The sequence below is a fragment of the Saccostrea echinata genome, unplaced genomic scaffold (genome assembly GCF_033153115.1).
Source record: "Saccostrea echinata isolate AGI-Se365-2 ecotype Australia unplaced genomic scaffold, CSIRO_AGI_Sech_v1 ptg000047l, whole genome shotgun sequence".
Lineage (NCBI taxonomy): Eukaryota > Metazoa > Mollusca > Bivalvia > Ostreida > Ostreidae > Saccostrea > Saccostrea echinata.
This window is the reverse complement of record NW_026889796.1, coordinates 16,606,181-16,631,574: the sequence shown is the minus strand read 5'-3', so window position 1 is coordinate 16,631,574 and position 25,394 is coordinate 16,606,181. Positions and strand designations below refer to the sequence as shown.

The following is a 25,394-nucleotide window of genomic DNA, read 5'->3' as shown; positions in this document are numbered from 1 at the left end:
ATGATGAAGTCGATTGTAGGTCTTAATAGAAAAGCATAATTTTCTTACAGAAATCAAGTCATATTATGATCTCAGATATCCAGAGTTTCCAATACTTCAACAGAATGGTGAGATTTTATTTTCTTTAAATGTAATAAATGATTCGTTTTTGGATTGATACTTTTGTCATTAGATTTGAAGATTTGATAGTTTGGAAAATAAATAAGCACATTTTTTTTAACTTTCTTATGAAGAACATTTTATAAAATTGATGGAGAGAATTTAGTCTCATTTTCACCTTCTGTGGTTCCAGTGTAAAACAAGCTCAATTCTCTGTTCTAAGAACAAGGTTTCGCACAAGGAAATAGTAATTTTCACAAACATTCCAGTCTATTAAGAATTGATCAAACGCGTCTGATGGTTTAAGCAAACAAGAGCATATAGCCTTTATTTTTCAAAAGTAAAATTTCACCAGGGATTTCTGATCTCTTCCGGAATTTAAATCGATTTGTAAATATCCGACATAAATTCCTTTCTGAATTTAACTTCATTTATCCCCCATAATTTCTTTTATTAAAATATGAAAAAATGTTTGTTTTTTTAATGCATAGGTATTTGCCTAATTTATTCGTATATAAAACCATCTGACAATTGAAAGATCGGATTCTTTTGTTTAATGATGTGAATCTATAAAAATGCATGAGAATTGTTCTAATTGTTTTCTTTTTTAGCCGAACAAATGCTCGTCTCGGTAACATTACCAGACTACCAATGGACTGTTGAATTGCTGGATCCAAATTCATCTTTCTACAGAGAAATACAAAAGGCAGTTGTTACAAATGTGAGTTGTAACTATGATGAGGTTATGATGAACAAAAGTCAAGATCTTTAGCTGGAAGAAATGTTTATATTCCTCATCAATATGGATGCTCTATTTCAGTTTGAAGAACAGATGAAGACGTCCACAGAATTCATTCGATTTGATGTCTCGTCACTAAGGTTGTCTGTTTGAAAAACAAAAGTTGAAAAATAAACTTAAAACTAAATTTCAAATGAAATATTTCTTTAAATTTATTTGTGCAATATAATATGCATCAACAAGCAATTTTCTTTAATATCATTCTTGTTTTATGTACTTTTAGGAATAGGCCATTAGTGACTGCAGACGTCATTGTAACATACAACAAAAATCGTATCAGTTCTTCATCGGTGGTCAATGTCTTGTACATGCTTTCTGGACATGGGTTTATACATCAACTACGAATTCAAGGAGACCTCAAATTTGATAAAAGTAATACTAGTCTATCAAAAATTATCAGAAATATGTTAGTAGAATTAAAACGTCCTTAGTTTGAAGTTGAAAATGAAAAACACTTCGGTTTTAGCTTTATGCTCCGTCATACAATTATATATTAGTGATCTTACAACAGTGTTCACGTGCAACGATGTATATGTGCAATGCTAAAAATGAAATATGAAGGCTACGGACATTAATCAAGCACAAAAGTCCATTGAAAAAATGCAGGTTTGAGAAAAGCAAAAGAAACATCTCAAAAGGAAGTCTTTAAGCGTTACATTTTTGAACTACCGGGTAAGATGATTTTAGAGCAAAAGTTTTTTAACACAAGAGGTAAAGACATTGCCTTAATCTTGCATAGTTATACCCTAAGCAACAAGTTGCGGGGGGTATGTTTTTGACCCGTCCGTCAATCAGTCAGTCCGTCAGTCCTGTTTTTTTTGTCAGCGCAACTCCTCTTAAACAGCTGCACAGAATTTCGTCTAACTTTGCAGATATTTAGGACACAATGTGTAGATGTGCATATTACCAGGAAAGTCCGATTCCGTTATTTTTCTGGGAATTTCGGCACTTTTCAACTTAGATTTTTGGCCATATCTTGAATATACAGATGAACAGTTTTTCAGCGCAACTCCTTTTAAACCGCTGCACAGAATTTGGTCAAACTTTGCAGATATTTAGTACACAGTGTGTAGATGTGCATATTATCAGGAAATTCTGATTCCATTATTTTTGCCCTTAGAGTTTTCCCTATTATCGAAGAAACTTTCCAGCTAGGTAATAAGGAAATCCAGTGGGATCAGCTTTTGTAATGAAATTTTATGTGAAATATTTTATGACCTTAAAAGACCCCTATTAATTTTGAGATCAAAATATTAATGATTTAACACACACACACAATCTTGGATAGTTCTCACACACACCCCCCCCCCCCCACTTTCAAGTTTTGATTTTTTGCAATTAATGCCCCTTTTTGAATTATACTGTGTATTTAAAATGCACTGTGTCATTCATTACGTGTTGCGTTGTCGAGTTTTGGGTGAGCGTGGGGTATGTGAGCTTGCTCACTTTTTCTTTCATTTAGGATGAACGAATCTACCATGTAATGAAGTATTAAAGTTTGATTAAATCATGACATCTCATGTTTTTTTCCTCAGAATCAAAACAGAGAACATTAATATATTAAAAATATCTAGAACCGAAAAATGTATATCTCTTTCACCTTTCACTGATATATATTTAGATCATATTTCTTCAGCTTAAACTTTGATTAATATTGATTAATATTAATTTATGTTGTCTCGATATATCCCAGTGAACTTGAAATAAAACATACCACAGAGTCCGACACATCTGTGTCATATTTGGATATTTTACTAGAAAAAGACGTAATGGTAATCTAACAACAAAACTTGACGATAAACGTGATGACTTCAATTTTTCCATCGTCAGCTCCCCTTTCTTATGTAGCAATATATCCTTATCACCTGCATATGTGGTTTATGTTTCCCAGTTGATTTGATACGCAAGAGCATGCTCTATGTAAGAACAATTTCTAAAACAAGGCAAGCTATTGACAAACAAGTTGATGAAAAAAGGATATCAATAGTCTCGTTTGAAGTCATTTTTTCGCAAGTTATATGCTCGATTCAATGGCCTTGTCAGCAAATACAATCTTTCATTTAATCGAAGGCTGACTGACGTATTTCATGCTATTTGTTAGGCCCTTGTTTACACATTAAATTGTCTACGGATTTTCCGTTTTTCTCTATCGTAACAAGGAGCACTCGGCGGCAGTGACCGGTCGGCAGGGGATGCTTACTCCTATGATGTTTTTAGAGGTCTATGTTTGCTCTGCTCCCGATTTGTATTGCTTCAATGGACATTTGAGCTTGATTACTGTTCGTTATCTCCATCTTTGATTCAATTACTTTACAGAGGTAAAACCAGGGGTCTGTCCATATTTCTCCATGGCTGTTTTCAGAACCTGTCTAGACACTTGCACTGGAGACACTTCTTGTTCAGGAAAATGGAAATGCTGTTTCAATGGATGTGCACGCAGTTGTATTGATCCAGGTATTTTTCCAAAGGAGAAATTGCTCTATGTCATTAAACAGCTCAAAATTATTTTTGCTACACATGCTTTTGTGAACTAATGAACGAATTAATTGGAAATTAATATATTGCTATAAACATAGGCACAAGCAAAAAATATGAAGAATTTAGCAATTTTACTTCTTCTTTTTTTTTCATAGTTAATATTCTACTTTGTAGATTTGCTCTTTTTTGCACGAATAACAACCTAAATGCAATTATGCATGTTATAAACTAAGTCTTCACAGAACATATCTTGGAATTGAGCACCGTTCTCCCTAGCGTACTTTCCACATGCCTTTTATTTTAAAAAAGTTGTTAGCATGTTTTGAGTAAGGTCTGGTCTTTCTGTTTTGACGTCAAATGTTTTATTTGCGTTTGAATCACGACTGTTCCAAGACAATTAACAAAAGTGTAGAATATGAGGAATATGGTAAAAACTTTCCACTGGCTAAAAAAAAGATATGTGGAAATACCTCAGAGGGAATGGCATTCAAGAAAACTTTCCGTGAAAACTAAGTTTATAACGGACCTAATTTCATTTAGGCTATTACTCTTGCAGAAAGGGGGGCAACTTAATCAGAAATACAAAAAAAAATTAAATATACTAAAATTGCGAAATTCATGAGATCTTTTCTTTTATGCCTTTGCTTAGTAGCAGTATATTCCGAAAATGTGCATTTACTTAGCTATAGTTAATTATGACTAACAAAAGCATGGCAGGTTTAAAAGTCGTTTGAGTTGTAAATGATTTAACACATTTCAGAGTTCAAAAACTCGTATTAAAGGTGCTTGGGCACAGATTTGAAGTTAATATTATTTCCAATTTTCTGTATAATTTCATGACTTGTATGTTGCTATAGCATTTCATACTAAAATATAATACAAATCTTATTTCATCTCGAAGTTATTAAAACTTCGAATTTCTGGACGCGTTGGATTGACACATCCTTGCGCTTTCACATATTTTAATTTTATTCTTAATAATTAAGAAAAGTGGCAATTTTGTTGTGTATTAATGAAAAATATTAAAACTATAACCCAGAAAATTCAGAGTAGAAATGTTCGAAAGCAAAACCCACTCACAGTTTTGTAAGTCCGTGCTCAGTGGTGTGTGCAGAGTTTAACAATTGAACACACCCGGTGAATCTTAAACATAAACAATAACAGAGCTCGTGCCCTGTTTACAAAAAAAGTTTACGCTTCACGGGTGTGTTCAATTTGTTAAACTCTATACACATTACAGAGCACGGACTGACAATACTGGTGAGCTGGTTTTGCTTTCGAACATTTCTACTCTGAATTTTCTGGATTATAGATGTAATATTTTTCATTAATACATAACAAAATCGCTTCTTTTCTTAAATATTAGGGATAGAGTTAAAATTGTGTAAGTGCAAAGATGTGGTAATCAAACGCGTCCCGGAATTCGTAGTTCCAATAATTTCCAGGTAAAATAAGTTTTTAATTATGTTTTCGTGTGAAATGCTATAGCAATATATAAGTCGTGATATTATACAGAAAATTTGAGGAAATGTTAAGTTCAAATCTGTGTCTAAGCTTTAAAATGTTTAATATAGACACATGTAGTCTATTTGTACAATCTTACTGGGTTTTTTTAATTTTTTAATTTTTAGATTTATCTGTACACTAGAAATCAAACGGAATTAAATATAACTCAAATTTCCTAGTAACAAGAATTCATGAAACTTACACACCACTATTCATTGTCAGAAATTTGAGGCAGTAAACGCTATATTTCAGATGACGTGGGAGTGACGCCGACAGTAACCAGCACGAAGTCAGGCACAACTCTAACAACGGGAGCCATTACTAAAGGTTACAAATTCTAACGATTAATCCCATTTATATAAGCTTAACTAAATTGTTGGATAAGTCTTTTGGTCCAAAAGATATTACTTTCAGCAACTGCACTAAACGTCATTAACTTTGACATGTATCTCTTTCTATTATGGGGACTATGCTGTGCAGGATTTCACATAAACCACAGAAGTACAGAAATAAATTCATAAAAAAATATGCCATATCAAGTTTCCAATTTCAGGCCTGCATTAAACTTGCTTTCTGATACCACTTGTGAATGTACAAATGCAATACATGATGTAGAGTAGCGATAGAAATAGTGTCCGCAGACTGAGAATTATCTCATTTGATTTTTACTTATACTATAAACTTATTGTAGACTCACGTGAAGGATAATTGTTCGCCTTTGTCCGCATGCAAGCATTCTTTACCTACAGCTACTCAAATGGTCGTTACCACGAATAAGTATAGAATTTCTCATCCTCCGTCTTTTGACTGTCTTATGCACCTCTTGTTTGAATTTCAATAAACATGGTCTGCCTGGCACTAAAACTGGAATGAATATATGTTGCAATACTGTCGCTTGAATTTAACGTGCTGGGTTTCCCAACTCAAGTGTGTTTTAAACGAAATTGCACCAAATTACTTTGTCTAAATCAGTGATGATACAGTCTCATCAGAGCTTTCTGGTTTAAATCTACATTAAATGTCCTTTTCTGTTTAGTTTCTAGAACATACAGTACGACTGAAACCATGCCCCAGCAACCAACCCCATTACCTTCGAGTGGTCAGTATTCATGAGAACACTTCATTGTCATAATTTGCTTTGTTATTGCAGTATAAGCGTCTATCATATTAGTCATCATTGGAAAGGAGGAATGTACTGTACTCAAATTTGTCTTATTTCAAAACATAGTAATTTTTACACATTTATTAACTTTATTAATATAATCATGCTTGTGGTTTTAATTTCAAAAACTTACGAGGTTCATTGAAGAAATGCGTTTTGTCATAGATTAGTTAATGTCATATTATAAACAATTTAGTAAATTAACTCATTTTAACAATTGTAGCCCGCGTGGCGCAGTGGTTAGAGCGTTCGCTATAGAGTCGCGGAGTAAGGAGTTGATTCTTACGTCGCGGGTTCGAATCCCACTGTGGGACGTGGAGACCGGTCTTTCGGATGAGACCGATAAACCGAGGTCCCGTGTCGCAGTAGGTGCTGGTACGAAAAAGATCCCCACTGTTCAATGGTCCTGAGGTGCCGAGTATAGGTCAAAATTTGCAGCTCTCCACCGGCAAGTGGTGGCGTCTCCATATGAGGGAAAAATTCTCGAGAGGGACGTTAAACAATAAACAAACAAACATTTCAACAATTAATCCGAATAATCTGAGTAAAAATATTTATTTATGTAATACATATTGTTAGATGTGATTAAGTTCCAATTATATATCCAGCCCCCTTTACTGGATAAAATAGCACAGAACAGTAATTGTGTGAATAGTCATTTATTGAAAAAGACAACGAGTATTTACTGTACAATAAATGGGAAGTTTACAAAAACACTTTCTTATACAAATTATCTTTTACATACTATAGTAAAATGTATAATGATCTCCCCTGCTACGTATCAAAATAATGTAAGAAATAACAGAACAAAATGTAAAGCATATACAAGCAAAAAGTTGTTGTTAAAAAATAAAGCAGATGTCCACATCATGATATTTTCAAAATGATTTTAAACTTCGAAAAAAGTGTCAGAGAGCACGTCAAAATTTAGTAATTCACAAACAATATATTGTATAATAATTATAGTCAAAACTCCAGCTCTCTTTTAAAAAATCATTCATATCTCGGTAAAAAAAAAAATATAAAGCACTGACGAATTAACTAGGCCTAATGCTACTTGAACAATTGTTAGCAAAGAAAGTGTCACGTGGTATGATTTTAGCGCCGTAGTTACAAAACGTTGATTCTCAAAGAAAGTAACATAAGTTCCATACGATCAAATATTAATGCACAAATAGACAAAATAAATGGTACACATATGATGGTATGTTGATCTTAACTTTAAAAAATATGACGAATATATGACATTTTCTGCGAATTTTTAATGACCCTTATATTATTAAACTAAGATTGTGAAGACTTCACCATTCTAATATGATTCTCAGGGCAGCAGATGTCTGTAACTATAGAATTAGCAACATATAGCTGGTCTGATGAGTTACTCCTTAACATTTCAACATATTATCAAGAACTGACGAGAATTGTGACAGAAAGTGTGAGTATGAACTGGCATATTTTAGCATTTATCTATTAAGTGTCTTTCAGCTGTACATTGTTTATTAATGCCTTTCAGTTTCGAGAACAATTCAGCGGAATGCAAGCATTTTTGGGAGTGGAGGTTAAATCATTCAGGTAATTGTTTTTTACCTTTTTGGAAGTCGAGGATAAATCATTCAGGTATTTCTTATCTACCTTTTGGGAGTAGGGTTAAATCATGCAGGTATTTGTTCTAATACCTTTTTGGGAATTGAGGTTAAATCATTCTTATGTATCATTTTTGGAAGTGGGAGTTGAATCAGGTAATTGTTATTTACCTTTTTATAACAGGATTGAGTGTAACGGCAGTTCGATATTGTCAGTTGCATTGCTTTTTATGTTTTTTCTGTTCTTTTAATCCGTAGTTAAGCTGTAAGTCAGGGACTTTATTACCATGAGTCTCAAGAACATCATGACCAAGGGAGATGATTTTTATGTAAAACCTACAATCATATCTTGTAAAACAATCTCAATTCATATAAAATGGATTCATGTATTATTTTTTTCGTAAAAATGGAATATTCCATACAAAATTTTAGGTTTAAAACAAAACGCCCATAGATCGTAGCGGTCACTTTTATCATGCGAGGTTTTTTTTTCTAAGTCACATGGTGGTTTTTTCCCTCCAAATGGCAAATATTAAGATAAATGTGAATTAACATTTTCTTAAGATATATTTGTAATTATTTTATAATTTGTCACTTTCTTTGTGGCGAGATATTTTACTTATTTCTTTATAATACAAAGGTGGCACTGTGGTTAGAGCGTTTGCCCTTGAGTCGCGGAGTAAGGAGTTGATCCTTACATAGCGGGTTCGAATCCCACTGCGAGACGTATAAACCGAGGTCCCATGTCGCAGTAGGTGCTGGCATGAAAAAGATTCCTCACTGCTCAAAGGCCGTAAGTGTCGAGTACAGGTCTAAATTTGTAGCCATCCAACGGCAAGTGGTGGCCTCTCAATATGAGTAAAAAATTCTCGAATGTATGTTAAACAAACAAACAATACAATACAATGTAAGAATCCCACCTTTTTTGATGACTACATTCTGCAGTGCAAAATGATGATTGAATATGATTCTGAATATTTGTACATGTATCAATCTTTTATTGAGAAAGAGATCTTTTATAATTTTTTTATGCTCTATATACTTTGTAAAAAAAAAAAAGGACCCCATTTAGAACTTTTTACTTCCATTGGGAATCATAATTTAAAATATTGTACCAAATTATATAAGCATGTGTATACTTAAATAATTTGACTATGCTAAATCCTGTAGTCATTGACGATTCTTTTTTTTTTTTTTTTTTAAATATGTAAGTGTAGTTCAAATTAAAAAAAAATATTGTGCCCCTTACCTGACTCAAGGACCATAATGTGAATAAACTAACTTAAATCTACACTAAATGGGAATAGTTGCATAAAAATTGATAGTTCCTGAATAGAGGTTTTTAAGTCTACTCACATTTGTATGTAGCCTAAATGATAGACTCCTTTCGTGACCTCTTTCTTGTTCCTGAACCGTGGTTTGAACCTTAATTTGCAGTATACGAAGATGGTTGCATACTTTTGACAAGCTTTAAACTATTTCTTAATTATCTCCTCTTAAAAGGGGCGTAATAGTACATTTTGATTAAATTTTTCAAAAGTTGAAACGTTTACGCACGGCAGACTTAACGGATAGCAACTGGTCATATGAGTGACTCAGGTGACGTTAAAAGCTTCTTCTTTAGAGGAACTTGGATTTAATTCTACAAGTGGTAATCCAACTTATACACATAGTTCCCTTTCTAAGGAAGAAATTCTTCAAAATCATGTCAGTTTTGAACATTTTTAATATTCCAAACAACCAAAATGAATTTGAATTACCATATTTATATTGGATTCCGATATTCATAAAAATCCTTACAAACAAAGATACATAGCGGTTTCCAGTAAATGTTCAACCAAGCCTCTTTCTTTACTCCTCACTAAGATTTTAAAAGTGGTGAAGGAGAAACTTCAAGAGTACTGTGCAACAATATATTCGAGAAGTGGTGTAAATCAGATGTGGATACTAAAAAATTCCAAGGAACTTTTGGAAAATTTGAAATCACAAGATTTTACCAAAATCAACAGCTTAAAAACTTACGACTTTTCAACTTTATACACAACCATTCCCCACGATAAATTAAAGTCCAGGCTTTTTGATATCATTGACAGCTGCTTTTTCAATAAAAATGGAACTCGTAAATATACTTACCTTGTCATTGGTCATTTGCAAAATTATTTTGTTAAAAAACATTCTGATTGTACACACAAGTACTCTGAAGTTGACATTAAAAAGATGCTTGAGTTTCTGATTGACAATATCTATGTGGTTTTTGGAGACCAGGTCTTCCAACAATCTATTGGAATTCCCATGGGTACCAATTGCGCCCCGTTATTAGTAGACCTTTTTTGTATTCATATGAAGTAGAATTTGTCCAAAATCTTGTACGTGAAAAGAAGAAAACACTTGCTGTGGCCTTCAACTCGACATTTAGATATATCGACGACGTATTGTCAATTAACAATGGCAATTTCCATTCTTATGGCGATACGATATATCATGGTGAGCTTGAGATAAAAGACACCACAGAGTCTGACACATCTGTTTCATATTTGGATATTTTACTTGAAAAAGACGTTAATGGTAATCTAACAACCAAGCTTTATGATAAACGTGATGACTTTAACTTTTCAATCGTCAACTTCCCTTACTTATGCAGCAATATACCTTCATCACCTGCATACGGGGTATATATCTCTCAGTTGATTCGATACGCAAGAGCATGTTCTACGTATGTACACTTTCTAAAACGAGGTAAATTATTGACAAACAAGTTGATGAAACAAGAATATCAGCTGTCTCGTTTAAAGTCATCATTTCGTAAGTTCTATGGTCGATATAATAACCTTGTCAGCAAATACAATTTATCATTGAGTCAAATGCTGACTGACGTTTTTCTTACTAATTGTTAGGCCATTATTTACACACTGAATTGTCGACGGATTTTTCCGTTATTTCCCGATCATGACAAGGAGCACACGGCGGGTGTGACCAGTCGGCAGGGGATGCTCACTCCTCCATGGCACCTGATCCCACCTCTGATGTTTGGAGGTCCGTGTTTGCTCTGCTCCTATTTTGTATTGTTTAATGGACTTTTGAGCTTGAATACTGTTCGTTATCTCCATATATTTCATTGATTTGTCTAATTTTCAACGTTATTGTGTTTTTGAAAACGAAACATGAATTTCAAATACCTACATCATCCATGTTTTTTTTTTTTTTTTCAACAGATCTGGTGGAGTGTTTGTTGATTTAAATCTCTCATATGATGGTACACGTACTGATGCTGCTAGTCTGGTTAACACTATTTTCCTGTTGCTCAATCACGGTTACATACATCAGTTACAAGTTACCGACTATCTGCGGTATGATTATGGTTAGTTCACCTCTGTTTTACTTCTCATATATAAACATACATATATGTATGAAGCACGTCGTTATTCAACATCTACTCAGATGTATTATACCGTATTTCATGCTTTTTATACGAGTGTAGATCAAAAAGAACGAAGCCATGTAAATTCCTCATCACTTCAGTTCTGTATCAGTTAAAGAACTTGAATTGACTATCAAACTCAAAAATAATTTACAGAGATTATTTTGTGTAAGTGTTTAATAAACTAGATATTTGTTGAAGTTGCTAGCTAGTGGTAAATTTTCTGAGATGGATAAGTTAGAACATCGAGCAGTGATGAAATGTCTTTCACAAAAAAAGAACGAATCCACATTTAGTGATGAGTATCCTGCATGTTCCACTGTACAGAAATGGACTTCTTTTAAGTTTAAACGTGTTAGAACCAGCATTGACGATGATCCAATGTCCACTCGCCCTAGAGATGCCACATCTGAAACTCATGGTGAGGCTGTCCAACGGATGGTGAGGAATGGTAGAAGAGTGATCATTCAGTACATTGCAGATACCCTTAAGATTAGTTATGGGTCAGTTCAGTCAGTATTGTCTAATATACTTCATATGAATAAGCTTCTGCAAAGTGGGTTCTCGGGATACTAACGCCCGATCGGGAGCTGGTTAGACTGAAACTTTGCAGATAACCTTTAACCCGCTATCAGCGAAATCCTGAAAAAAATATTTAAGTGGTAAGTAAATTGTGACCCAGGATGAGACTGGTTCGCCATTTTGACCCAGAGTCAAAGCCTCAAAGATTGATTCACCCTTCACAAAAAGTTCGAGCAATTGGCATCAGTAGGCAAGATCATGGCCTTAATATTCTGGGATCGCAATGTTGTAATAATGAATATTTACAGCAGGGCACACCATCAGTAGGCAAATCTACAAGTATGTTTCAGAATTACAAAAATTGAAGGACGCTATCAAGGAAAAACAGAGGAGAAAATTATGGGCTGGTGGTCTGCTGCTTTAGGACAATGCACCTTTACAGACATGGTAAATAATTGTAGCTGCAGTCGGAGGTGATTGTGGCTTTGAAATCCTCCCACACCCTACACTACTGTAATGATTTTCCCCTTAGATTCCAAAAAATCCCCTGACGTTCCCCTGTCTGTCCCTGACATTTTCCTGTCTCCCCCTGACTTTCTCCTATGATCCCCTGTCGTTGTCCCTGACTACCCTGTCTACTCCCTGACGTCCCCTGACTTTGCCCCTGTTACCACTGTCTAACCCCTGATGTCCCCTGACATTCCCTGACGTCCCTGTCAACTCCCTGATGTCCCCTGACTAAGTCCCTGACCACCCTGTCAACCCCCTGTCGTCCCCTGACATTCATTTTGACCAGGAAAAGGGTTAAAATTTGTTTTTGTTGCTATTTACTTGTGAGAAAATCGATACCTTATTCTCAGCACTTTTCAAGTTTTGTGAAAATGTAGATTTAATCATTAGTTTTTCCGTTTGAAATATCTTTATTAACTTCTTTCAAAATATTATTTTATTGATTGTTTGGTATCTTTTCAGATAAATCTTAATAAAAATAAATACCCGTTACTTTAAAAAAAGTATTAATTTATTGCGTGTATAATATATTTTTATTTATTTATTAATTTATTTATTTATTCATTCATTCATTTAATTATTTGTTTGTTTGTTTGTTTGTTTGTTGATTTTATTTATTCATATATCTCTTTATTTATCAATTTGTCTCCTTATTTATCTATTCATTTTTTCCATTTATGAATTTATTTTGTTTACTCAATCTATCTATTTAATTTATTTTTACTTATTTGTTTTATTTAATTGTCAATAAACAAATTTATTTATTTAAAATTTTTATTTATTAATTTAATTTTATTCATTTCATTTATTTTAATTATTGATTAATTAAATTTAATTCATTTTGTGTAGTTCTTCATATACAGTGTCCGGTAAAACAAATTATGCTTCAAACTATTTTTTAAGCATATTCAAATTATTTTTAATTCTTTTAATTTCATGATGGGTATCAAAATCATCGTCTCATTACGCACAATCTGAATCTGGAATTTGTTTTATTGTTCCCTTTTACTTTGGTAAATAAAAATTTCCTCAAAAACTTGTCACGGTTGTGAAAGAAATAACACCTGGATACGGTCGTGCTGCCACAGAATAAACACGTGTATAGTGGTCAGTCAAAAGAACAATAGGTGTCTGGTTCAGTGTACCCAGAGTCGCTGGTCAACTATCAACAGCTCAGAATTACCTTCACAACCGTACAGTTTTTGAGGAACATTTCTATTTTTTGTAACAAAGTAAAAGAAGCAATAAAACAAATTCCGAATTCAGATTGTGTATAATAAGACGATTATTTTGATACCCATCATTAAATTAAAAGAATTAAAAGACATGAAAATATGCTTTAAAATAGTTTGAAGCATCGTTTGTTTTTCCATAAGACTGTTCATGCGGAACTACACAAATAAATAGGATCTTAAAAAAAAATTAATGATTAAAATTAAATGAATTAACAAAATAAATAAAGAAAAAATAACATTAATTAATTAATAATTGAATAAAAGAAATATATAAAACAGAAATAGATTAAATAAATAAATAAACAGATAGATAAAAAAAAAATAAATAGATAAATATACAAATAAATAAGTAAATAAATAAATAAAAATATAGATTTAATTTGTCACGAATTATTTGTTTGAAGTATCTTTAGTAAATTTATTAATTTAATTTAATTTATTCATGTATCTTTTTTATTTATAATATTTATTCAATTTTTCTATTTAATCTATTTTTACGTATTTGCTTTATTTAATTGTCAATAAATTATTTATTTAGAATTTTTTATATATTTTATTTTATTTATTTCATTTATTCTAATTTATTGCTTAATTTCATTTTATTCAATTTGTGTATTTATTCATAAACAGTCTCCGGGTAAAACAAAGTATGCTTCAAACTAATTTTTAAGCATATTCAAATTACTTTTAATTCTTTTAATTTCATGATGGGTATCAAAATCATCGTCTCATTACGCACAATCTGAATCTGGAATTTGTTTTATTGTTCCCTTTTACTTTGGTAAAATAAAAATTTCCTCAAAAACTTGTCACGGTTGTGAAAGAAATAACACCTGCAGAGTGGATACGGTCGTGCTGCCACAGAATAAACACGTGTATAGTGGTCAGTCAAAAGAACAATAGGTGTCTGGTTCGGTGTACCCAGAGTCGCTGGTCAACTATCAACAGCTCAGAATTACCTTCACAACCGTACAGTTTTTGAGGAACATTTCTATTTTTTGTAACAAAGTAAAAGAAGCAATAAAACAAATTCCGAATTCAGATTGTGTATAATAAGACGATTATTTTGATACCCATCATTAAATTAAAAGAATTAAAAGACATGAAAATATGCTTTAAAATAGTTTGAAGCATTGTTTGTTTTTCCATAAGACTGTTTATGCGGAACTACACAAATAAATAGGATCTTAAAAAAAAAAAAATAATGATTAAAATTAAATGAATTAACAAAATAAATAAAAATAATAATAACATTAATTAAGTTATAATTGAATAAAACAAACATTTAAAAAAGAAATAAATTAAATAAATAAATAAACAGATAGATAAAAAAATAAATAAATAGATAAATAAACAAATAAATAAAAAATAGATTTAATTTGTCTCTAATTATTATTATTATTTTTTTTTTTTTTTGAAGTATCTTTAGTAAATTTATTAATTTAATTTATTCATGTTTCTTTTCTATCTATATCTTTGTCTGTTTATTTATCTATTTTTTTTTTCATTTATTTATTCAATTTTTCTATTTAATCTATTTTTAAGTATTTGTTTTATTTAATTGTCAATAAATAAATTTATTTATTTAGAATTTTTTTTGTATATTTTATTTCATTTATTTCATTTATTCTAATTGATTGCTTAATTTCATTTTATTCAATTTGTGTATTTATTCATAAACAGTCTCCGGGTAAAACAAAGTATGCTTCAAACTATTTTTTAAGCATATTCAAATTACTTTTAATTCTTTTAATTTCATGATGGGTATCAAAATCGTCGTCTCATTACGCACAATCTGAATCTGGAATTTGTTTTATTGTTCCCTTTTACTTTGGTAAATAAAAATTTCCTCAGAAACTTGTCACGGTTGTGAAAGAAATAACACCTGCAGAGTGGATACGGTCGTGCTGCCACAGAATAAACAGTGTATAGTGGTCAGTCAAAAGAACAATAGGTGTCTGGTTCGGTGTACCCAGAGTCACTGGTCAACTATCAACAGCTCAGAATTACCTTCACAACCGTACAGTTTTTGAGGAACATTTCTATTTTTGTAACAAAGTAAAAGAAGCAATAAAACAAATTCCGAATTCAGATTGTGTGTAATAAGACGATTATTTTGATATCCATCATGAAATTAAAAGAATTAAAAGAAACGTAAATATGCTTAAAAAATACTTTAAAGCATATTTTGTTTTACCTTGCGATTGTTTATGCGGAACTCACAAATAAGTTGAATAATATAAATTGATTAATCAATTAAGATTAAAAACTAAATAAAGATATAACATTAATCAATTAATTAATAATTCAATAAAACAAATATACATGAAAAAGAAATATAGGAATAGATTAAATTAATAAATTAGTCAATAAATAAATAATATAAATAAATAAATACATGTGGAAATATAGATTAACAAATAAATAAATATAGATATATTACATGCCATTCATGACAAGACGCAATAAATTGATAATTCATTCTTTTCAAAGTAACTGTCATTTATTCTTCTTAAAATTTATCTAAAAAGCTACATGTACTAAACTAAAACAACCAAATACAATCATATTAAGAAATAAATTACTAAAGATATTCAAACAAATAACAATTGACTAAATATATATTTTCATAAAACTTAAGAATTGCCAAGAGTAACGTATTTCTCACAAGTAAATCGCAACAAAAACATGTTTTAACCCCTATTCTGAGTCAAAATGAATATCAGGGGACGACAGGGGGTTGGCAGGGTGGTCAGGTACTTAGTCAGGGGACATCAGGGAGTTGACAGGGACGTCAGGGAATGTCAGGGGACATCAGGGGTTAGACAGTGGTAACAGGGACAAAGTCAGGGGACGTCAGGGAGTAGACAGGGTAGTCAGGGACAACGACAGGGGATCATAGGAGAAAGTCAGGGGGAGACAGGAAAATGTCAGGGACAGACAGGGGAACGTCAGGGGATTTTTTGGAATCTAAGGGGAAAATCATTACAGTAGTGCTACTTGTCACACCTTTCACAATAATACTTTTATCTCTTCCCAAAACTGAATTCTGAACTTCGTGGAAGAAAAATTGCCAGCGACGATGAAGTCATAGATGCTATAAAGATCTTTTAGGATGAGCAGGAAGAAAAGTTACTCCGAGATTGTATCAAGGAGCTGAAATACCGCAGAAACAAAAGTATTGAAGTATAGGGAGGCTATGGAGATTATATTGAAAAGTACACACAAAAAAAACTTTCCAGTATTAGGCTATGAACTTTTTGATTTACCGTCGTACATGTAAGCTTACAAAGATTTTCACATTTTCTACTGTTCTCCAAAGCAACTTGGCCAGTTTCAACTTAACTTGGCACAGGGTAAATGATAGACCTCCATTCAAAGGAAGATTATCTTAAACAGTAAAAACTGAATGGGGTGGGGTCTTTTAAAGTTTTTGTTCTTAAAGTTAATTTATTTTCTTGATAAATGGAAGCAATATGTTTGATGTATAATTTTTTACTCTAATATACATTAAAAATGTCATAATGCAAATAAGTAAGACCAAACAAAATAAATGTTGTATTTGTTGTTATAAAACAGTGGCTCGATGATTCCAATAATTGAAACTACCAGTAAATAAAAAAACTACTTATCACTGGCCTTACTTATGGACATTGCAGGCAGCCATAAGCTCATACTCCTGTAGCTGTCCAGTGTGTTAACAATTGAGAGTGCTCGACATTGTAGAAATGTTTGTAGTAAGCCTTAAACTGATCATTTACTCAGTCATACATGTATTTGCTTAATCATGGCCGAAATCTCAGTAATGGAAGTAAGGACAATGGTAAAGGATGATGTGCCATACGGCCCACCGGTAAATTGACAAAAAATAAAATATCTAAATTTTACTCTAATTTGTGCATCCACTTAATCACTGATATGTGTACCGTTATGGAATACGACTTTTACCGAAAAATAGAAACGTAATTTGGAAGATATTTATCTTTTTTTTAAGTAGGGGTACCATGGTTACATCCAATTCCCATTGAATTTTTGCCCCGCCCCACTCTTTGAAGCCCTGAAAATATACGAGCGCAAGTAGGTACATTTTTCTCCTTTGGATGGTCACTGTATTTTATTGAAATCTACCTTTACATTATAATCATTTGTATGCTTATACGAGGGGGTATCAAAAAGTTCGTGGACTAGCGCCATAAAATTAAAACCGCTTTAGGTACATTAATGAATTTTTAAAATATTTAGTTAGCATCATCTTTTCTATCTAAAGAATAAACCATAAATCATAAATTTTATTTTTTAATAAATTAGTAATGTTTTTGTAAGCAATGGTATGTCCAGGCGGCGCAACCTCGAATATGACGTTTTTTGACCTGAGTATTACTGAGAAAGACTATTTTGTTATGAACATTAATTTTGACATCCAAAAATCCCGTTAATTCATAATCAATGGGACACTATTGTTCCGTAAAATATGCATTTTTTACCTCATTCTGTAAGTTCTATGAAATTTTATCGTAAATTTTGTTTGGAGTGTCCAAACAATTAAGGGCTTGAAAATGACGTCAAAAAGGGAGAGGGGTTTCTTTTTCCAACATTCTACAAAGTTTTGTCCCTAAAAAAAACTGGTATAGGCCTATGAAATCTTTAAACTGGCTACAGAGAAATAAAATGCATCTAGAGTACTTGTCTTTTTAATGCCAAAATGGATTCAGCGAGAAAAGGGATGCACAGTTAATGTCGATTTGTAGTCAATGTGTGAAAAGTCAATCACGTCAAAAAATGAAGTTGATCATGTGTGATAGATTATGAACTTCAAAAAGCAAAATATGCTGGCATAATCAAGCGAGGATCTCTCCTTATGTATAAATCTATTTGCAATATTATATGCGGGACGGGTTTAAGTCCTTGCTCAACTCCAGGGAATCTCATCAAGGTAAGAGTATGAGGTAGAAGAATCGGAAATTGAATAACAACGACGTCCGACGGACGTCATGAAACTAAACGGAGACAGCGCCGGGTGATCATATAATGTCGTTTTCATTTTATAATAATTTGGCAAATAATGAACGTATCAAGCTAAAATTTTCAAAATTTCTTTATTTTTTGTTGTTTTATGTTCCTAATAAATTTTGAAAGCACAGACTACATAGTACTAATTTTATCGACTCAGTTCACGAACTTTTTGATAACCCCTCGTATGTGAAAGGAGAAAAATGTACTTAACTGCGCTCAAATATTGTGTTTAAAACATTGTAAAATCTGGCTGGTCTTCCCCATTACTAACAGATCGACGAAACATTTTTTCTGACGTAATAATAAATTCATATGCTTATCGAGGCACCGGCGGGACTTTCTAAGCGACAATCAGCTAAATGAGTTGCATTACGAGTGAGTACTAGAAAAATTCTAAGGAAATCCAATGCTTGGAAAAAAGGCATAATTTTTTTTCTTGTTTTCCGATAAACATTTTTTTTTTATTCATTTGAGTCACAGATTAGACACGAATGTACAATTTCCCTGCTCATAATTACAAACAATTTTTTATTAATATACGTTGTATAATTTCATTATTTTGTAAAGCGTCGTTGGGCAATTGGCTACACGTATTCCCGAAAATCAGTGATTACAAGTTTTATTGTGAATTTCTCGACGCAAAACGGTAAACACTGAGGTTCCATATGTATTATAATGTATAAAAAGCCTTTGCTGACCATTAAAAGTTGGAAATGTAGTAGAGATAATGTGTAAATTGACCACGTGTCTGTGATAAATGTAAACATGTAGTAAACCAGCATGTTTTGTCGTTCAGTCATCGGATTGGACAATTGTTCTCTGTAAGCGACTATGTGCGAAATAATAACAATAGCCTTATAAGGTAGATTCCTTGGACATGCATACTCCTATATTGTATTAAAACTGTATTGTACTATTCTCTTTTCATAAAAGATCCTATTGTGACAAATCAAGCCGAATCTTGCATATACATAATGCAGTACTCGGTAATCCTCATAATTAAAATGTGTTGGAACTATTGAAATTATTCAAAAGACGTCGTATTTATTCATCTTTGTTTGAAAACCATCAAAATCGTTGTAGAATAAATATAATTCGTCGTAGAAAAAGGGGCCGCAGAAAGTAGTTTTGGCATCATCCTTTAAAAGACTGCTCAAATTGATAAAAGCCCTTCCTTGAAAAGAACATTTTACATTAAAGTTTACTATTTGTATTTATTACCTCAGTTGTCAGGGATGGCACTTGTCCTGCGGTAACAAGAGTAGCTTCATGTTCAGAACAATGTGCAGGTGATAGTAGGTGCCCCGATGTGCAGAAGTGCTGCTCTAATGGGTGTGGTCAAACTTGTACAGGTGAGTGAATTTCCGTTATATCAAATTACCGTCGGTACTTCAACATTAGTTTTAGATTTAAATGTTTTAGTTGCATGAATGACAAATAAATATGAACAAATTCAGGATATATAATTATATATGATAAATTTAACATTTTTATTTCTTTCAAGAATTTTGACAGACGAAGATTGAAAATTAAAAAAAAACATTTAGGCTTTGCTTAAATTTATGTTTAAGTTAATCTTTCTTTCATAAAATAGATGTATGGATGCCTGTTTCTACATCAACAACTACTGAAAAGCCATTGGTACAAATTTCAACAACAACATTGCCAGCAAATGGTTCGTTTGTTCTGTTGCCAACTTATTTATAAATCTTGTTCAACTGCGTAATGTACATGAAATGTTTATGTGGTATATAGTATTATGGTTTCCCCCAATTATGAGGAGACATACTGCTTTGATTATCTGTCTGCCTATTACAAAATTGTGGGCTATAACTCACAAGCAATTGATTAAAATTTATCTAAACTTTATTATGTTGTTGGCCATGACCTAAGGTGTGTCAGGTCTTGAACCAAAGCCTTATCTCAAAGGCAAAAGTCAATAATTATTTATAATTCATTGAAATATATTCAGTCTCTTCTGTGCCCTTATTTTATAAGTTTTTTCCCCCATTATTTTATTGAAATACAATTATGTCATACCACCAAGGACCAGGAGGCAGTAGGCGGCATCCAGTTCTACAGAAAATAACAAATAGCTTTCAGTTTAAACTGAATAAAATATCTTCTAAAAAGGAAATTCCCTTCGTTCTATGGACAAGAGTCTATCGACTATAGACATTTATTTGTCACTACATACCTAACATAGTAAAAACAATGGTATGGAACACTTTAAGATCTTGAATTTTTATTCACAAAGATAAAATCATGATTTAGGGAACTGGATCATACATAAATGCGTTAGTTTTATAATCTTATTAATTATACCCAATTCATAAAAAAGAGTAATAAGAATTTAAGGCATGCAGTTTTTAAAAGGTTAAGTGTAGTTTTCATATCTTAATTATTGTTGTCATTTCAACATTTCTACAATTATGGTTAAAGATACATCCTGTTAAGATTTGATAATCTCTTTCAAGGAATGGCTCATAATACTTGGGGTACAAAAATACTGTAGTTTCTTTAATGATGTCTAAACATGCACAACTAATTCAGCCTAATATTACAGTCAAAAGGAACCTTTCTATATGTATTATGAATAACCATTCTTAACATTCTAATCATTTTTTTTTTGCAGTGGGTATTCTGTCCGTTACTATGGAGCTCCAAGATCATGTGTGGGATCCGTCGTTGTTAGATACTCGATCCACCTACTATCAAGAGCTGGAGACCACCATCAGAACCAATGTCAGTATCTTGTACATTGTTACCTATACTGTCGGAAAATTGGGAAATGAAGTTTTATTTGACAAATTTGACCTTACTTTTTTAATTTAGGTTTTACAGCTGTTTAGTCAGACTAAAGGGATTGCTGACGTTCAAATTACATCTTTTCGGTACGTTCATGTGTTTTGTTTTGTTGTAAAACACATTTCTTGCGATTTTCATCAGCTTTCAGTAACAATCCGACAGATTACTATATACAACACTGCAGACAATTTTTTGCACCAAATACATTTAATGTTTTTTTTTTTGTCCATATATTCAAGAAAACCTTTTAATTCAATATCTTTAAGATCAAAACAAAACCGTGTTGATCTGGTCATCTTGTACAATGCGAACAGTGCTGTTCTCATGGATTTTATCACCAAAATGATAGAAGCAAGGGAAAAGCAAGCTGTCCATGACCTTAAAATTACAAGTTACATGACGTTTGATACTCGTAAGTTTACCATATTTCTTTCTGTATCTAACAATGTTATATGTCTGTTCTGATCTTCAAAGTTAACTAGAGCCAAGGCTCTGTTCTGATCTAAAAGTTAAGGACCCTCTCTACACTGCATCCTATTTTCAGGGCACTTTTGTGTAATTAGACTGACACACCATTTGACATATAAGTAGAGTAAATTGTAATCTGAACTGTATCACATACTTTAAAATATTTACATTTGCTATGTTTTTCTACTAAACCAACTGTGCAATTGATTTGAAGTTCATTTTTGTGTATACTCACGCGTAGAAATATACGCGGTGAAACTCGCGGTAAAGTGACGTCACAATGAGGCTACAGAGACGTTAATAAAAATGTAACGATATAGGGCAGCAAGAAATTCAAATATTGAGCATAATATTGTTGCTTTTGAACTTGTAAAATGTAAATATAAGGAATATTTTTCAGTTTAGTGTGAATTATTGGTGTGTAAATCACACAGACTTGCACGTAGGCATATTTTTCATGAAGCGCTAGCGCGCTTCATGAAATATGCCTACGTGACAAGTCTGTGTGATTTACACACCAATATCTCACACAAAACTAAAAACATTCCTTAAATTAATCCAAGTATTCTAAACATTATACATGTATTAGATCAAGATAGAGTATCTGAAAACTTCATTTGCATGTATTTTATCCATTTGAGTAAGTGAAGGCAATTTTTCTTTTCTATTACTTCATTGTCTTTGAAGATTTTTCCTGAATAAAAAAAAGGCGCGCTCTCTATATTAAAAATGAGTTAGTTAATTTCAAAATATCCTCTTTTATGCTATATAATTTTCTCAAAGTCCAAAAAACATTTTCATCAGTGTGTAGAGGGCCCTTAAAATTAACCGGAGCCATAGGCTGAAGTGACTCTTTAGATCAGCTGATTTCTGAGTTATACTAAAGGATATTTAGTAGGCAAATCGTTGATATGATTAGAATGTGTATGTTTATGGGTCTCTTGTTAACTCACTTGCTCAAGTGAGCTTTTCTGATCACCTGTTGTCCGTCGTCCGTCGTCCGTCCATCCCTTTGTCCGTCCGTCCGTTTGTAAACTTTTCACATTTCCATTTTCCTCTCGAGAACTACTGGGCCAATTTTAACTAAAGTTATTTCAAAGCATCCTTGGGTGAAGGGGAATATAAATTGTTAAAATGAAGGGCCAAACCCCCTTCCATGGGGAGATAATTAAGAAAAGAAAAAAATAGGATGGGGTCATTAAAAAAATCTTCTCAAGAACGTATGTGGAACCATCTTGGGGGTAGTGAAGGTTCCAAATTATTAAAATAATGGCCTCAGGGATAGGGTGGGGCCACAATAGGGAATCCAAGTTTTACATTGAAATATATAAGAAAAATATTTGACAATCTTCTTCTCAAGAATCACAGGGCCAGAAAAGCTGAAACTTATTTGAAAGCATCCTGGGGTAGTGTAGATTCTTAATTGTTCAAATCATGACCCCCGGGGTAGGGTGGGGCCACAAAAGGGAATCCAAGTTTTACATTGAAAAAAAAAACAGGAAAATTCTTTAAAAATCTTCTTCTCAAGAACCTCTGGGCCAGAAAAGCTGAAACTTATATGGAAGCTTCCTGGGGTAGTGTAGATTTTAAATTGTTCAAATCATGGCCCCCTTAGGTAGAGTGGATCCACAATGAGTATTACCAGGGGGAAATCTGGTGAAGAACAGTAGGGCCAAAGTTACTCAGGTGAGCGTTGTGGCCCATGGGCCTCATATTTTTATGAAGAGTGTCTGGTATTTCATTCTTTGTAAAGTGTCATGTACATATCATATTTTTGACTTCTTTTCTAGAGCCTCTCTCAATTACTGAAGGTTGAAAGACATTGTAGTTTTAACAGTCATCATCTTTAATTTAAATCTTGACATGGTGGTATATTCATGCCACACATAAGTTGACATAAACATCTGAAAAGTTGACATAATTATCTGACAAGTCGACATAATTATCTGAAGTATACTTGTCATGTTATGATGTCGACTTCTAGGATGTTATGTGGACTTGTCAGAAATTATGTTGAAAATTCAGATGTTACGTTGACTTGTCAGTTAATTATGTCAATTTATCGGATATTTATGTCAACTTATCAGATAATTATGACAACTTGCTAGAAAGATATATCGACTTGTCAGATGATTATGTTGACCTTTCGATTGATTATGTCAACTTGTCAGATCCTAATGTTAGAAAAGTACGTTGGTAACTGGATGGCATAAACTGGACGTGGTCTCGTTTCATGCTGAGTTTTTAAACACATGAATAAGTGACAAGTCAACAAAAAGATATGACAAATCGACGTAATTATCTGACAAGTCGACAAAACATCTGACAAGTAATGGCATAAGTTTTAATTTAGTTTAGGAGAATAATTAAAAGTATCATGCTAATAGAACTTAGAAATGAAATATGTGGTAATAAATTTTACTCAAGGAATGATTTTTATGCTCCCGCCATGAAATGACCGGGGCATATAATGTTACCCCTTTCCGTCCTCATTACGTCATTGTCATTCCGCCATAGTTCGTTTTCCGAACTTTTTTTTTTCTTCTCCTTCTAGATAATGATCTGATTTTTGGTATGTTTCTTGATATTGATGACTTGCAGATTTAGTTTCAGTTTTGAAATGATTGGCCCATTTTAGCTCTACTAGTCAGAGACCAGAAGAGCTAATGCAATAGTAAGGTGTCCGTCGTCTGTCCGTCTGCAAACAAGTTTTCAAAACGCTACTCCTCCTACAGTTTAAGTCTGATGAACGGTGTTGCCATGGTTACTAAAAATAGAGATTTCTGGGATGTACTTTCAAAACGCTACGCCTCCTACATTTTTGGTCTGATTTCAGTATAACTTAGCACACAAGTAGACTACACTAAGATACATAATTCTGTATGTCGGTTTTTGATTTCTGTGAACGTTGTTGCCATGGTTACTAAAAATAGAAATTTCTGTGAAAAACTTTCAAAACGCTACTCCTCCTACAGTTTTGATCTGATTTCAATATTACTTGGCACACAAGTAGATAAGAATATGATGCATAATTCTATGTATCGATTTTGGATTTCGATGAACGATGTAGCCATGGTTACTAAAAATAGAAATTTCTGTGAAACACTTTCAAAACCCTACTCCTCCTACAGTTTTGATCTGATTTCAGTATGTCTTGGCACACAAGTAGACTACACTAAGATACATAATTCTGTATATCGGTCTTTAATTTCAATGAACGATGTTGCCATTGTTACTAAAAACAGAAATTTAATTGATTTACTTGAATACTTTCAGAAAAAAAAATTATTGAAATACTTTCAGAATGCTCCTCTTCCTACAGTTTTGATCTGATTTCAGTATAACTTGGCATACAAGTAGACTACACAAGGATTCAAATTTGTGCTATTGTTTTTTTGATTTTGTTGAATGATGTCGCCAAGGTTACTAAAATCAAAATTTCTGTAAAATTCTTTTAAAAGGCTACTCCTCCTACAGTTTTAGTCTGATTGCAATAAATCTTGCCACAAAAAGAGAATACGACATGAATCATTATTCTATGTATTGCTGTTGCAAAGTTTCAAGCCCAAGTGCTACTTTTATCTTCCATTGTTTTAAGTACAAACAAGTAGAGCTACAGTCTCGTCAAAGACTTCTGGTTGTGAAAGTTACGGCCTTTAGACTTTGAAAATTTCTGATAATCCACCGCTTTCTGGACTTATTTTACAATGCGCTGATTTTTAGCTCTACTGGTCAGAGACCAGAAGAGCTTATGCAATAGTAAGATGTCCGTAGTCCCTCCGTCTGTCTGTGT

General features: G+C 32.6%; 1 protein-coding gene across 1 annotated transcript in view; it reads left to right on the top strand.

The window, feature by feature from the left end:
* Positions 1-25,394, top strand: part of LOC133202542 (uncharacterized) — a 91,759-nt gene that overhangs the window by 61,783 nt on the left and 4,582 nt on the right. Inside the window, exons 49-63 of the mRNA XM_061338378.1 lie at positions 51-107; positions 711-820; positions 920-978; positions 1,122-1,270; positions 3,215-3,352; positions 5,135-5,209; positions 5,919-5,981; positions 7,370-7,479; positions 7,558-7,616; positions 10,840-10,985; positions 19,552-19,677; positions 19,920-20,000; positions 20,961-21,070; positions 21,161-21,219; positions 21,400-21,545. Of these exons, the coding sequence (XP_061194362.1) occupies positions 51-107; positions 711-820; positions 920-978; positions 1,122-1,270; positions 3,215-3,352; positions 5,135-5,209; positions 5,919-5,981; positions 7,370-7,479; positions 7,558-7,616; positions 10,840-10,985; positions 19,552-19,677; positions 19,920-20,000; positions 20,961-21,070; positions 21,161-21,219; positions 21,400-21,545 (1,488 nt within the window). The remainder of the gene's footprint in view (positions 1-50; positions 108-710; positions 821-919; positions 979-1,121; positions 1,271-3,214; positions 3,353-5,134; positions 5,210-5,918; positions 5,982-7,369; positions 7,480-7,557; positions 7,617-10,839; positions 10,986-19,551; positions 19,678-19,919; positions 20,001-20,960; positions 21,071-21,160; positions 21,220-21,399; positions 21,546-25,394) is intronic.